At 49.3% G+C, this 15,494-nt stretch overlaps 3 protein-coding genes across 14 annotated transcripts; all 3 read right to left on the bottom strand.

Moving 5' to 3' along the window:
- Positions 1 to 100: 100 nt before the first annotated feature.
- Positions 101 to 4,894, bottom strand: aldh1a3 (aldehyde dehydrogenase 1 family, member A3). 3 transcript variants are annotated; one of them, XM_058089406.1, is made up of 13 exons: positions 4,766 to 4,894; positions 4,590 to 4,694; positions 3,571 to 3,711; positions 3,371 to 3,500; positions 2,216 to 2,277; positions 2,003 to 2,131; positions 1,823 to 1,936; positions 1,584 to 1,686; positions 1,187 to 1,371; positions 940 to 1,113; positions 713 to 870; positions 485 to 559; positions 101 to 394 (listed from the first exon to the last, which is right to left on the bottom strand). In XM_058089406.1, the coding sequence occupies exons 1-13, from the start codon at positions 4,841 to 4,843 to the stop codon at positions 325 to 327; spliced, it is 1,524 nt and encodes a 507-aa protein (XP_057945389.1). In that variant the 5' UTR covers positions 4,844 to 4,894; the 3' UTR covers positions 101 to 324. The 3 variants fall into 3 exon arrangements, 1 of the variants encoding a protein (XP_057945389.1); XR_009132278.1 differs by having other exon boundaries at positions 320 to 394; positions 678 to 870; XR_009132279.1 differs by having other exon boundaries at positions 355 to 394; positions 674 to 870.
- Positions 4,895 to 7,182: 2,288 nt separating this feature from the next.
- On the bottom strand, positions 7,183 to 11,649 carry asb7 (ankyrin repeat and SOCS box containing 7). Of its 10 annotated transcripts, none has more exons than XM_058089415.1 (5): positions 11,355 to 11,649; positions 10,682 to 10,765; positions 10,292 to 10,482; positions 9,037 to 9,642; positions 7,183 to 8,345 (listed from the first exon to the last, which is right to left on the bottom strand). In XM_058089415.1, exons 2-5 carry the CDS (start codon positions 10,717 to 10,719, stop codon positions 8,215 to 8,217), a joined length of 966 nt encoding a protein of 321 aa, XP_057945398.1. In that variant the 5' UTR covers positions 10,720 to 10,765; positions 11,355 to 11,649; the 3' UTR covers positions 7,183 to 8,214. The 10 variants fall into 10 exon arrangements, with proteins under 10 accessions (XP_057945398.1, XP_057945397.1, XP_057945395.1 ...); XM_058089414.1 differs by having other exon boundaries at positions 11,324 to 11,583; XM_058089412.1 differs by having other exon boundaries at positions 10,292 to 10,548; positions 11,355 to 11,582.
- Positions 11,650 to 13,132: 1,483 nt separating this feature from the next.
- On the bottom strand, positions 13,133 to 15,494 carry tollip (toll interacting protein). Its single transcript, XM_058089104.1, has 6 exons — positions 15,337 to 15,494; positions 14,754 to 14,903; positions 14,281 to 14,463; positions 14,048 to 14,200; positions 13,890 to 13,974; positions 13,133 to 13,802 (listed from the first exon to the last, which is right to left on the bottom strand). The coding sequence occupies exons 1-6, from the start codon at positions 15,367 to 15,369 to the stop codon at positions 13,579 to 13,581; spliced, it is 828 nt and encodes a 275-aa protein (XP_057945087.1). The 5' UTR covers positions 15,370 to 15,494; the 3' UTR covers positions 13,133 to 13,578.

The following is a 15,494-nucleotide window of genomic DNA, read 5'->3' as shown; positions in this document are numbered from 1 at the left end:
CCAAACACCTGGACGCTTCCGAAAACTCCTTTCAGAATAAAAGACAAGACCGGAATTCCTCAAAACAGACGACGCTTTGCAGGAGAGCATGACACGTAAGAGTTCTTTATTATAATTAAAGAGTCTATTTAAATATCAAACTATTGTAGACAAAAATACATATGCATGTTTCACAGCACCAATGTGATTTGTTATTGTTTTACTGTTGTAATTATTATTCATACAAATAGTGAAGTAGTGAATTACAGGCACATTCGGGCTAAGGTGGTGAAGGGCGTGGTCTGATCGGTGGAGGGCGTGGTCTGTCGTGAAGCTTGACTGCCGTCACAGAGTTTCATTGAGTTTGATGGTGATGGCCTTCACTTCGGAATACTCAGCCAGAGCGTACTCTCCCCTGTCGAGACACGCAAAGACAAGCCAACACGGCGATGCAGGGGACGCCAGGGAAGACGCCAGGGAGGGGGAAAACAGGAAGTGGACTTACAGCTCTCGTCCATTTCCTGACATCTTGAAGCCTCCAAATGGCGTTTGGACATGAAGAGCGTTGTAACAGTTCACCCTTTATACAGACGCACAACATCACACGTGTCATTGTTAATAATATCATTCATAATAAGAATTATTATAATAATAAACATGGCTGTTTTGTTGGGCTAGCTCAGCATATATTCACCGACATTAGACTGTTAGCATCTTGCGTTAGCTGTCTCACCAGACGGTGCCGCAATCCAGGGCGGCCGACACAGACAGAGCTCGGTCCACACTGGAGATGAAGAGCGCCGCCACCAGGCCGTACTGTGAACTGTTAGCCCTCTCTATCGCCTCCTGCTGGCTTTTGAAGCTCAGGATGCACTGGACCGGACCAAAGATCTGAGAGGGAGTGTATTCTTCATCATGTCCACCAGGTGTCTCACCAACCACAACATCACGACCTCTGACCTCCTGTGTGGCGATGCGCATGTCATCTTTCACAGCCGAGAAGATGGTGGGGGCGATGAAGAGCCCGTCCTCGCCCATCGCTGCTGCTGCTCCTCCTCCGCACTCCAGACGCGCTCCCTCCTTCTTGCCGCTTTCGATCAGATCCATGATCTTGTCAAACTGCTTCCTGTCGATCTGAGTGCCCGCCGTGGAGGTCATGAGGAAACGTTCGCCTTCATGTGACAAGATGGCTGACTTTTCCACTCACCTGAGGACCATGTGAAGTGGAAGGATCCAGAGGGTCCCCCATCACGATCTTTTTAACATTTTCCACGCTGCGACGCACAAACTCCTCGTAGATGCTCTCCTCCACGAAGACGCGTGACGCCGCCGTGCAGCACTGGCCTTGGTTGTAGAACGCTCCTTTCTGACTCTCCTCCACCGCCAGCTGCACTGCACGGGCACACGGGCGCGCAAATAAGTCATCCATATCATCATCATCATCATCATCAGCGCACCTCTGCTTGGTGAGCACCGCAATATTAACTGCTTTGCTTTTTCTTTGGCTTTTATGAGAGAAATTCATCCCAAAGAGGGACGCTGAAAAAGTGTGGCCGTTAAGAATGAAAACTAGCTCGAGAAGAGACAGCCAACATCATACGTACAGTCGCAGTCCGCAAACACGATGCAGGGGTTCTTCCCGCCCAGTTCCAGCGTCACACGCTTCAGATTACTTCTGGCCGCCGCCTCTTTAATCAGCTGACCAACCTGCACGATGTAAGCCAGCGGTGAGAGGCGTGGCCTCCAAGCATCACGAGTAATACGCAATCTTTGAGTCTGAACTAAAACGATCCTTCACGCGGCTAAAAACAACGCAGCAAGAGGCTCAAGTAAGGACCCCAACCTCCGTGGACCCCGTGAAGGCCACTTTGTCGATGTCCATGTGACTGGCGATGGCGGCGCCGGCTGTGGGTCCCAATCCTGGCAATATGTTGACCACGCCCGGTGGGAAGTTGGCCTGACAACAAAAACATCATCACCGCGTCCTCATCTTGCTGTCAACAAGGCTCCAGTGACCTCTGACCTCTTTGATGAGGGAGCCGACATGGAGAGCGCTTAGCGGCGTCTGCTCGGCTGGTTTGATGACCAGCGTGTTTCCACAGCTCAGAGCCGGCGCCATTTTCCACGTCAGCATGAGCAGAGGAAAGTTCCACTGCGAGTCGGACAAAGCCACATCAAGTTGATTGACGCACGACAAGACAAAGTGAAAGTGAAAGTGAAAGCAAACTGGACTCACTGGGATGATGGCGCCGCACACGCCAACGGGCTCGTGTCGCGTCAAACACACAAAGGTGTCGTCTGGAACAAGAAAGACAAAACGTCTTCTGATGAGACCTTCACTGCCCTCAAGAAATGTCACAACTACTCTATAGACTGGCAGACAGGCCGTCACATGACCCTGTGGGAGGACGGGACGTGAATGTGATGGCGCCATCACACCATCAGCCACTTTACAACTTTAATAGGAACAGTCCCGTCGCCTGCCCTCACCCCCCTGTGTACCTGGGTCACATGACAGATCCGGGACCACACCTTGACCTTCTCCAGTTTCCCGTCTGACAGAGCCCGGCCTCGCCCCCAAGCCCCCGGCGACACTCGTCGCCTTCTTTGGGGAAGGACTAGCGAGTCACGCCAGCTGATGTCAACGGGAAAGCTGAGACGCGGCAACACCGCCCAGCCCCGCCCAGCCCCGCCCAGCCCCGCCTTCTTGGAGAGAGATAACCAAGGAAGTCACTTTGTGCTGTGATTGTTCTCCATGACGCCCACTAGAGGGCCCTTGGGTGGGTTGCTGGTGGCTGAACCAGTGAGGGGTGATATGTTAAAACCATGTGGGGGAATCGTTAGTTTTCACACATGAGTGAACTTTGGTCTTTAGTGTCGTCTCCCAGCATTCCTTGGAGGTCGAAAGGAGAGGAAAAGGTTTTGTCTGACTATCAGTGGGAGGCCGGGGGAGTACTACTAAGCCGCTAATTAACTAGTTTGATGATCGTAAGCGCCATTCGCTACAAACGTGGTTTATGTTTCATTTCATGTGATTTTATTTTAAGGTCATTTAAAGCATACAAGTCAATGTTTGCAGTGTTTTATTACTGTGTATTATTTTGAAGGTTTGTTTTAACACTGAACAGGAAGTGATGTGCTTCATTGTGAAATGTTCTGGGGAAGCACACGATTGTTTACTTCATATAATTGCTATTCTTTTACGTCTTTTTTTTTACGTTTTACGGACAGGCAAGTGATCGGAAGTAAAATAACAGCCACTACAATGATGATCATATTACTCACTTGTCCACTGGGTGGGGCTGCTACACACACTAATGCCCAGTTTGATACATTGTGGTCGTCTACTTGATCATCAAAAGTTAACATGCAAATGGAAAAGGACACTCACCGACCGGGAGACTTTTTCCGTGGATCTTGTCGGCCCAGCCAGCAAAGTATCGGAGCGTTCTGATGCTCCCGTCCAAGTCCACCAGGAAGGACTGCAGGAAGGGCTTCCCCGTGTCCATCGTCTCCAAAGTCTAGACGCACGGCGGTTTTATCAATCCATCATCATCATCATCATCATCATCAGAATATAATGCCACAGACCGCCAGAAGAAGTCGATCCCTCTCCATCAAATCGGCCAGTTTGTGCAGCAGGCGCCCCCTGCTGGATGCGTCCATCCTACGCCAGGCTGAGCCTCTTCGCTGCGCCGCCTTTGCCGCTGCCACCGCCTTGCTGACATCCTCCTGTGCACGACAATCATGACACCAACGCCATCACTTCCGGATGTCAACACAAAGACATTGATTTAGAATCATTATCCAAGGAAGACGTTGAAAACAAGTCTTTTGGATTTCCAAGTACCAACATGTCCGTTAGGTAACGCCGTTAGGTAACGCCGTTAGGTAACGCCGTTAGGTAACGCCGTTACCCATCAGTTACCCAACAGTAGCCAAACAGTAATACATAGTCTATGCCACGGTTTTTAACATTATTAGAGTCCTCTATACATGAAATAACACCCCTATGGTCTCATTTACACTTGTATTGTAGACATAAAATGAGACATCGAGCGGTTAGCGTGCAGGCCTCACAGCTAGGAGACCAGGGTTCAATTCCACCCTCGGCCAGCTCTGTGTGAATGGTTGTTTGTCTATATGTGCCCTGTGATTGGCTGGCCACCAGTCCAGGGTGGACCCCGCCTCTCACCCCAAGACAGCTGGGATAGGCTCCAGCACCCCCACGACCCTTGTGAGGCTAAGCGATAGAAAATGAATGAATAAAGGCATAAAATATACTTATTGTGTGATTAATGTGATAATACCGACACCTAGCGACCAGTATAGAATACTACAAAGCACATATTTCAATACCTTCATACCTGTATTTTACTTCATGTAGCCATTAAGCTATTATGCTTTTATTTAGCCATTACGTTTGCTTACTGTGAGTATAAATAAAGTTTTAATTCACTAGCTTTTTTACAAAATGTGAAAAACAAAAAGTGGCCCCACATCTTTTCGGTATTCAGTCCTTGGTGGGAAGTTTGGACACCCATGCAATACGCTCCAACAATCATTTAGTCCAGCGGCAGGACTGCTTGTGGAAGGCAAAAACACCTTACGTGGTCTGCCTCGTGCACGTCACAGATCTTGACCCCCGTGGCGGGGTTAAATGTCGCAAAGGTCCTTCCTGCGCTGGATGCTCGCCACTCGTTGTTGATGAAGATCTGAAAGAAACAAACGTGAACTTAGCCTCCTTTCACTCCATTCCCAACCCTGACACTTGATCCCTCCTTACCTTGGTGTACCTGACCTCTTGTACCAGGACGGGCCGGGGGAGGGCCGCTCCGTTTTCTGTGGTCCCGTTGTGAGACATTCCTGGTGGGTAGCCGACTCATGTGAGCTCCTCCTGCTCCGCCTCGGCTTTTTTAGGAGGGAACTAGGCTCCGCCCTCCTCAGCGCTCAAACTCCGCCCATGCACCTTACAAAAGCACCTCCACGACCCCTCAGCTGACCTCTTGACTGTTGCACTTTAACGAGAGGAAGCGTGGCCAAGCTGCACTTTGATCACGTGACATGTCAATCACCTCTTTTGTCCGCTAATTGACTAATTAGCGTCACTTGAGCAACACTTTGGGAACCAGGAAATAATCCAAAGTGGAACACCAACCGTGGAGCAACTAAAGCTTCATATAAAAGATTGAAAGGATTTCAAACGTGTCGGATCGGCTTGAAGCCACTGGACCGGACCAGATTGTTCCCAAGCATCACGGCAAATGTTAGCAGGCAGAGACACGTGAGAGCCAAAGACAAAGAAAGTCTGATAGACTTGCAGGGGGAGTTGGGAGGGAGGGGGGTGGGGGGTGCAGAGATGAACCCGTCCAGGTGTTCAGAACCAAACAAAGAGTCTTTTCAGTCGCCGCCCCTGCCCCGCTTGTTGCTAGGTAGAATATCAAAGTCAAAGAAGACTTTGTTCAACTTAGCGTGGAACTAGCGACTCATTGATACTTCATGCTTCTGACGTGTTAGCACAAAACTAGCATCTTTGTGCCTGCTGATGTGAAGGTTCTGGTGGTTCTGACTGTGGGACCGCAGTCATGACTCTGCTTTCCCTTCTTGTACCAATCGTACTGAACGCTGGGCATGCGGGGTTCTCGCCGCACAAACGTCAGCCAGCCTTGACCGTGACCTTCTCAGGTGGACTCGCTGGGTGAGACGGCTTTTAGTCCAGTTAGGCTACCCCCAGGACCACGACCCCGTCTGGCTCAGTGTAAGGTGATGCTTTAATGGATGGGGCAGTGCTCTGCTTAAAGTGAGACCCTTCAGAGGGGACTCAACTCTGTTCCTGCCGAACCACTTCAATGGATCAATGCGGCCTATTGTTACACACACACACACACACACACACACACACACACACACACACACAGCATGGAGAGTAGCTGGCATCTGCTGACAACTTTTGACGAGCAGGTAAGAGATGTTTTCTCCTGAAATGGTGCAGACACAAACCCATCCTATTGAAGGAGACTGAGATCTGCAGTCCAACTAACGACAACGGAGGCGGCGGCTCAGAACAGAAAATGCTGCCGAGTCCACGGCTAGGAGGCTAAGCTCACATTAGCTAACATTAGCTTCTTGCCGTCAGTCTGGACATGCAACTGCAAACGTTACAATGACTGACGTGCTTGAATCGGCTCTAGAACCCTGATAAGTGAATCCCCTCAAGTAGTATTCTTTATAAACGACTTTTTGTAATTGGGGCATAGAAAACCTGTCTACGATCTTCTAAATGCATTAAAGCCCCCGATCATGAAATAACACCCCTACAGTTACCTTTACACTCCTGTTACAAGAGACTGCAAGAGACATGAAACGTAATTTTAAGATTTAAGACAATGTATGTTGCTGTCAATGTTTTCCAGTAGCGAAGAAAGGAAGTGGCGTTTTAGCTTCGTGTGGTTTACAGCTGCAGATGTAGGGATTATTGTGTCCCATCATCCGACCCTGATGTCCCATCAATCATGTCTGGTGCTTGTCTGCTGCAACAAACATCACAGTAACTTTACCAACACCCAGTGACCAGTGTGAGTCTTCTGATTGCTTTATATTTGTACTTTCATATTTGTACCATTTTATGCTAGCAAAATGCTTAATTTTGGCAAAAAATGTTTGTGACTAAAATATTTGTGAAAAGGTGAGTGAAGCAGCAAAATTGTGAAGAAACTGTAGAGCACGTGTGTCGACAGAGGGCCGAAGCACTGCAGGTTTTCTTTCCAACCAGTTTCTCCAGCAGGTGATTTCATTGATGAGCTCCTTCCCTCAAACCAAAGGAGGGTTCATCATTAAAATCACCTGCTTCAGTGACCGGCTGGAAAGCAAACCTCAAGTGTCTCGGCCCTCCATGGCATGAGTTTGACACCCATGCTGGAGAGCTTAGTAGGGCCGCAGATGCCAAGAAAAACACCCTCTTTCAAAACCCCCAAAATAAGAACTTGTCGTAAGATGATCTGATTCTTGACTCGCTGCCATCCTCTCAGCTTTTGTTCAACACACACACAAACACACACACACACACACACACACACACACACACGGATATTTAAGTTACTTTCCAAAGAGACTGGAGGTGGTCATGAACAAAAAGGAAAGAGATAGTTTTCTATGAACCAACCAACCAACCAACCAACCCAAAAGAAATCCATGTGAAGCAAGTTTAGAAATGAGTGGGCGGGACTTCTCCCAACCTCACAGTTAACTTTATTGACACACGCGTTGTGTACATTCAGCAAGTCGCTCGCTCTTTTCATAACATTAAAATGATTAAAAAAAGAAGTGGAACGGCCCGACAATGCATTCACGTGCACACCAGCGCACGTGGGAGGAGCAAAACAAACGTTTCATGTGATGAAAAAGTTCCATCAAAATGAGTGCATGAGCGCCCCCTTGTGGCAGCGGTGTGGCGTATGAGAGGACTGTTAGAACAGGGGTGTCCAAACTTTGTCCTTTGAGATACAATCCAGAGCAGGTCAATATACACTAAATCTATGATCTAGCTTTGGACACCCCTGTGTTAAAAGCACACTGGACCGAGCACCTTGACAAAATAAACCAAAGAATCCTGCAGGGGGCGCCACACCCACACCCACACACTGACAGAGCGGTGCATATTCTGGATGCTGGAAGCTCAAAGTGTGAGACAGGAAGTGCGTGCGTGCCAACACAACAACTTAGTGACGTCCTGTGACATTTTATTGTGAAATTCACAGTATTATCAGGAGGAATGGTGAGTGAGCGCGCACGTGCACACACACACACACACACGCTAAACACACACACACACAAACACACAGAGAAAGTTTAAATAAATTGTACAAAAATATTGTCAGACTTATTTACATGCAGACGTCCGCGTCACCCAGGAGACGCGCGTTCGCCACGTGCAGAGCCATGTGGCAGACTGCCGTGTCACACTGCAGCACATGACTTGTCATCTTGGCAGTCAGAAAGAGGGGAGATGGCTTGAGGCTCCGCCCCCACCACCCACCCACACGCAGGCAGGCAGGCAGGGTGCTGAGCCAGCAAAAGGTTCTGACATGGAGAGCAAAGCGGGAACGCACAGAACCAACTAACCTTCAGCAGGGCCCGCAAGCGCCGTTCTTGTGTAGGTCCTCCCTCCCCCTCCTCGCCCTCTTCCACTTCCTCCTGGCGTGTGCGGCGTCTGGGGGTGTGCACGTGCGTGGTGCGCTAGAACTTGTGTTTGAGATAGTCCTTCATGACCTTGGCGATGGGCAGTTCCTCCAGCAGGCTGAGGCTCTGCAGGCCGATGCACTGGCGGATCTTGATGCGACACAAGTCCTGCAGGCTCCTGGGCCGCCCTGACAACACAAACCACAGCTTGACTACATTTCAACCACGGGAATTAAAGACTCGCAATGTACCATGGGACATTTTTTCTGCAGGACTCTTGGCCAAAGCAAAGTACAATATGGATTTTTGTCTTTATTTAAACTAAATGTACAGCAACAACAATTGGAGCTTAAGATCATTGGGCAGAAAATGCGTCCTAATTACTGTAGAACATTCTTTAATTGGAAAACATGATGCAGTCATGTATGTATGCATTCATGATCTCACCGCATGAATGACAATGTGCTCCACAGAGACCAAGACCAAACAGTACAAGTGAGGCCCTTTCAGCCGCTATCTGTTGCCCGTCAGTTAGTCGTAGCTAAGATGGCGACTATCGAGTATCCCGTACTGCGCGCTCACCATCATGGCTGTATCGAGTGCTGCGTAATTTGCCCTCCTACAACTAAGTGAAAGAAGGTACAAATTGAGACCCAGCACGAGTCCAAACAATCCCAACGTAAATGCCAAAGAACGAATAAATCAATGAGATGAATGCTTATGAAAACATGACATTCACATCACATGACCTCAGGTCACACAAAGGTGACCTGAGGTCACTGTGAGGTCACTGTCATGCCAATGGATTTTGCAGTGACATCATGTGACGCCATTACACAATACGTAGTGGTCACTGTGTGTGCGTGTGTATACACTCACGGGTGACGTCCTGCAGGAAGTCCAGACACGGGCGGCTGTGTCGGGACATGCTGACGGAGACGGCGGCAGGTGTCTGTCCCTCGTAGTTCCTGGTGTTTGTGTCTGCACCGTAGGTGTAGAGCATCTGGGCGCACAAGACGTCGTCGCGGAGCGCCGACAGGTGCAGGGGGGTCTGGCCGTCCTCCATACGTCCCAGGTTGGTGTCGGCCCCCCGCTGCAGGAACATACGGCAGTAGAAGTGGTTGCCCTTGATGACGGCGTAGCGCAGCAGGAAGCCCTTCTGAATGTCAATGTTGGCGCTGTGGTCCAGGAGGATGCGCACGCAGCTGGAGCGTTCACGGATGATGGCCAGCTGCAGCGGCGTGGTCCCCTTGTCGCTCAGCGGGTCCACCTCGGCCCTGAACTCCAGCAGGAGCCGCACAAACGAGTCTCGGCCGTAGTGGGCCGCCACGTGCAGAGGCGTCCAACCGTCGTTGCTCTTGGCGTTGATGATGTCGTTGCAGAAGTCTGACTCCAGCATGAGGCGGGCGATGCGCGCACGGCCGTGCATGGCGGCGTAGTGCAGCGCCGTGAAGCCCCCGATGAAGTCCTTCACGGTGGGGTCGGCTGTGTGGGAGCAGAGGGGACAGGTGAGGGTGCAGACAAACACTGCCCCCAAGCTGTCGTTTAACGTCACTGCAACCTCAGCAGGCGAGGCCATGTCCTTCATTCATTTTCTACCGCTTATCCTACACCCTGGACTGGTCGCCGGCCAATCCCAGGGCACATCTAGACAACCATTCCCACCCACATTCATACCTATGAATGACAATTTGGAGTGGCTAATTAACCTAGCATGTTTTTGGAATGTGGGAGGAAACCGGAGTACCCGGAGAAACCCCACGCATGCACGGGGAGAACATGCAAACTCCACACAGAGATGGCCAAGGGTGGAATTGAACTCGGGTCTCCTAGCTGTGTGGCCTGCGTGCGAACCACTCGCACGCCGTGCAGCCCTATGTCCTCATCTTTTTTTATGATTATGTTTAATGTTTTCTGGTCAAGCGTTAAAATGTTTAGCAGTTTTTGATGTGGAATGTTCCTTGAAAGTGCACCTTCTTTTTTTTACTACATTGCTTCAAGGTTTTATTTCAGTTTACCAACTTCTAGGAGCTGAGTGAATGATTATTTTTCTGCACACAGTGAAAGAAACACTGCAACAGTGTACGTGCGGACAGTCAATCACCTTGTTGACAAACAACAAAACAAGTCTGACCTCCGTGCTCCAGAAAGACGCGCACACATCTCTCTTTCGCTTTGGCAGCAGAGAAGTGCAGCAAAGTCCAGCCGTTGGCATCGCGGATCTTTGGCGAGTATCCTCGCTCCAGCATCCTCCTGACGGTGAAGACATCACCGGCCACCACCGCAGCCTGGATCTGCAGTTCCTCGTGCAGCTCAGGGTTCCTTCTGCAGTGATGGTTCAGCATCCTGTCATCACATTTCGGAACGGGAATGTTCATCTTTACCTAACCTCTATCAGGGAAAGATGGGGTGAAACATTCTGCTGCAAAAGCAAACAGCTTGTCAAGCAGATACAAGTGTGAACATGCTAATCAATCATGTTGATTAGCCCAGCTGGGATCTGCATTCACATCTCTGCGTTTACCTTTTAACAAGCTGAAGAGACAAACTTCTCTTCGTCATATCGGAGCAGCCCCTTGACAAAGACTGGAGTCTTAACTGGAATGTCCTGCAACACAAACAGAACACAAGTCCAATTAGCATGTTAGCATGTTAGCAGCATCTCTGACCAGAACTCTGCGGCGAACAGCCAACACAATAACGGGTGTCGTGTACGATCGCACAAGTTGCCACCAAGTTTATCAACGTTATCTTCCAGCGGGTGAACAAAGCTAACAAAGCAGCGAGCATATTAGTGAGTCGTTAAAGTGTCATCTTGAGAGAGAAGCGGCGAACAAAAGAAATGCTAAACAGACATTGCTAGCAAGGCAACAATGCATTGCGAACGTTTGACAAGAACGCCGGGAGCAAAGCTGACGAGGACTGAAGACGACTTTAATTACTTTGACGCACTGAGGAGACTTTAATCAACGCGAACCGCGTTGACTGGCGAAATTGTAGTGCCGTGTCTCAGATTGAAGCTAACATTGGTTAGCCATCAAGCTAGCCATGCTAACGGGAGCATACTCAAGAGCTCACGTCCACCACACTTCCATTACAAAGTTACTACTTTAACCTTTGCACACAAACGAGACACATTTGACTGGCCGGAGAACAAAAGACATACTTGACAGACGTCGAGTGGACATTTAACGAACCAATCAGCGTCTAGACGGGAAGAAGCCGAGTTGTCAAAGGTGCATTTTGGGGCCACTTTCCAGTCCGGGAGCCACACCGACACACAGCTGATATTTGTAAACTCATCTAAATGTGTTCTAGCACTATCGCGAGCAACATTTCCACGTCAAACAATTAGCTTTAATAAAAAGTCAGCCTGGCTCGGAAGCGTCATTTACGTCACTTCCGTCATTATGACTTCAGAATAAAAGCGCCACCCGGCTGAACGAAACAACAACTGAAAAAAACCCCCAACACAACACAATTGGTATTTGAAAACGCATTTAATTGTGTGCATGCACTATCACGAGAAACATCTCCACGTCAAACGATTAGCTTTACAGAAAAGTCGGCCTGGCTTGCAAGCGTCATTTACGTTACATCAGTCATCATGACTTCAGAATAAAAGCACCAACCAGCAAACCGAAATAACTGAAAAAACCCAACACAACCGGACAATAGAGCATGCTGAACCAACTGCAGACAATTGGAAATAAAGCATACTTTATTGTGAATTCACAGCTGAAAAGCAACATAAATCCCCCTTTTTCCCTTTTATCCAAAGCTCATGGCCATAGTTGAGGGTGAAAACTTAGATTTGAGAAATTGAGCTCTGCCTTCCCTCACGTGAACAAGACCTCCAGACAGTTGAACTCCTCCAACACCTCCACCTGCGGCAAGACCTTGCTCCAAAGTCCAAAGTCCTTTTCCGACTGAGGTCTCATCCCAGAAGCTCCCCACTCAGCTGCAAACGGCCCCAGTAAACGCTGAAGGTGACAGCCTGGTGGGCCCATCAGGAACACACAGTCTGCAAATACCAGAAACAACATCCTAGACCCTGCGCTTACAAATTCTATCCATAAAAATGATGAAAAGAACAGGCGACAAATGGCAGCCCTGGGGAAGCCAACGTTTGCCAGTAACAGGCTGGCAACGTGAACCAGGTTCCTGCTTTGGTTGAACAAGGACCTAACGGCACGGAAAACTGGACACTGTGAGGGACTCAGTCCACATTGCACCTCCTGTGGCCGAGGTACGGTCGTGTATTGTCCCCCTGCTAAAGCTAGCTAAACTAGAAAAGGAACCCGGTAACCTGTCGTTAATTGTGTATTTGTATAACATAAACAGCAACAGATTGCCTCAAATCAACTCTCCTCTTCCTGCCCGAGCCGAATGGGGAACTGACTTAGTCTAAGACTAAGTCACTAGTCTAAGTTCACTGATTGACAACACAGGTGAAGATGGGAGTCATGAACTAATGACCAAAAACTGAACGACCACGTGAGCTTCTCTTCCGTAACGTTGGAGTTATTTTATTAGAACGCTGTACTGTAAAATCTTATTGTCTTCAAATATATTTGTATTCCGTATAGAGACTATAGTTGGCACATTAAATTAGATATCCCCAAAATACAGTATTAGGTACATATTTGAAATAAATATATTCTGTATACTTGCGGTAACCTGTGCTCAAAAGGAAAAAAAATATAGGTACATTTGTGGCTACATTAAATGTGCCAAAAATACTAATCCTCTTAGGGGAAAAAATTAAGTACACATTTAGTATAAACATTAGGTAAATCCAAAGTATTAGGTACACATGTGGCTATAATATTAAGTCTACTCGACAGGCTAATATGGCTAATATTAGGTACCCCCAAAATAAGATATGCCTTTATTCGTCCCTCAGTGGGGAAATTTGTATTAGGCAGACTAGGCAGACAAACAAAATGTTCGAATTATTCAATGCAACAAATACTTGTTGACGTCTTCGTGTATATATCTTTATTTTTTACAATTACATATAAAGCTGACACTTTCAGGAGGAGGCCCTAAAGAAACGTTTGGTGTGGGGTCCAAAGTCCGAAGTGATCAGAACAAAATATAAACAGCTCACTTTTGGTCAACAGTGATTAGCATCTTTCTACTTTAGCACGAGCTAACGTGACGGGTGGCTCCTCCAGGCAGCTGATTGGCTGGGGGCAGGTCATGTGACATGCAGGGCGTTGCTGTGGAAAGGCTGAGCGCATCTCCTCCCACCAAGTCTTTTTTTTCTTTCTTACATGAGAGGACATTTCCGCCGTCATGGACACCGCTGCTAAAAAAAAACACCTGTCTATGATGGCGATGCGTGGGAGTAACGGGAGAGGGAGCAGACGAGGGCGTGAAGGCGACCTGCGGGGTGGGGGGGGGCTGTGGTCGCTGTTAGAGCTCCTCGGCCATCTGCAGCAGCGAGTTGATGGCGGCGTCCTTGTTGCCCTGCTGAGCCTCCAGCACCGTGCGCACCACCTCCTGGTCCAGGTTTGGGAACATGTCCTGCAGAGCCTTGAGGTCCTCCTCGCTATACGCCGCAACTGGGACGCCGCTGGTCGGCACCGCCCCCGGCACCGCCACAGGCAACACGCCTTGATTGTAGACCGCGGGCACCCCTGGACACACGGACAATTTCACTCCATTGAGTTCTTGCAGCCTTAGTGACGGCATGAAGCGTGTGGTCATGTGATCAATCATGTCACCTGTGATGGGCACGTAGCCGACGCCTTGCTGATAGACAGAAGGCATCAGGACCACCGGCTGAGGCATCATTCCTGCCGGGAAGGACTGGACCACAGATTGAAAGCGTAGTTAATAGAAATGCGTGACAGCCATTTTCTTTTGAAGTGTGTGTACTGACAGAGAAAGACATGACCAGGTTGATCATGCCCTCCTTGTCGTCTCCCTGCCGGCCGCTGAGCGTGAACCACTCATCCACCACGCTGCCCTCCCGCAGGCCCTCGGGAATGGTGACGTGCGTCCACGCGATGCGGTCGTCCATGGAGAACGCCCTCTGCCCATCACAACGACAACACAAAAAGTCAACACATCGCCTTCTGCTGGTCCGCTTGCAAGCCGGCGACCCCCGCCCACCTCGTCAAAGATCTCCAAATAGAAGGAGTCCACCCCAGGGGGCACCGTGCACTGGATCACTTTGTTCCAGCGCGGGTTCTTGGCGCCGTTGTGAGCCGTGGGTGTCTCGTACACAGCATAGCCCAAGCGGATGCGACAGTACGGATCCATCCGTGTCATCCCGTAATTCTTGGCCAGCTTGGCCTGAAAGCAAAGACGGGGGCTTCACTTGCACTGACCAATCACAGCAGAGCGCACGCGAGGCTGCGGAGCTTCAAGACTCCAACTGCCAAGATTGGATGACCTTGAACCTCTAGTTGGTTGATTAGACGGAAACTAAACACAGGTCATTACATGTCAGCGCAGACCCGCATTGGGTCCGCTGCCCCGCATTGGGTCCGCTGCCCCGCATTGGGTCCGCTGCCCCGCATTGGGTCCGCTGCCCCGCATTGGGTCCGCTGCCGTGGTTAAAAGGAAGTTTTAGCCTGCCGTACCTGCACCACGGTGATGCTCAGGCGTCCCACGGTGCCGATGGCGCCGCCGTACTGCAGCTGGCGGGCGGCATGCGCGTCCATCTGCACCTGCTGTTGCTGCTGCGTGGGAGTGATGCGCAGGAAGTCCTGAGGAAGCTCGCCCACGTATACCTGCAAAAACAAAGCTTTACTAACGACTAATGACCATCATTGACATGCAAGACATCCCATTGTCTCACACAAAATGTCTGCAATATCACCAACTGAATATTTACCTTTCATCACCATATCCATCTTTGACAAGGTTTTCATTGATCAATGAATTGAAATTGATCACAATTGATCAGTTCCACATTTGTGACATTCCCGTACAACACTATTAATTGGATACAAATAACAAATTGGTGTGTTATTTACATCTTCGCCATCACATTCACACCATAAAGCGTTACTAGCGAGCCACCCACAGACAAACCCAACCCAGGATTTAGTCGCATCCCGGACGATTTCAAGGCGAAGCACCGCGGATGTTTATGTTTATGTTTATGTTTAGAATGCTAAAAAGGCGGCTAACGGGCGAAAAGGCTAACTTGTTTGAACTTACTTGTCCCCGCTGGGTGCTGATGGTGGTCGCCATGTTGCTGCTCGATGATTTAACTCTCCAGATGACTTGAATCCAAAATATTCGCTGACATTCGTGTCAAGTAAATATTCCTTCTCTTCCGGGAATGACAGTAACCCGGAAGTTGACGCAGGCCGGAA

The sequence above is a fragment of the Doryrhamphus excisus genome, chromosome 12 (assembly GCF_030265055.1).
Source record: "Doryrhamphus excisus isolate RoL2022-K1 chromosome 12, RoL_Dexc_1.0, whole genome shotgun sequence".
Lineage (NCBI taxonomy): Eukaryota > Metazoa > Chordata > Actinopteri > Syngnathiformes > Syngnathidae > Doryrhamphus > Doryrhamphus excisus.
This window is presented reverse-complemented; position numbering and strand designations above follow the sequence as displayed.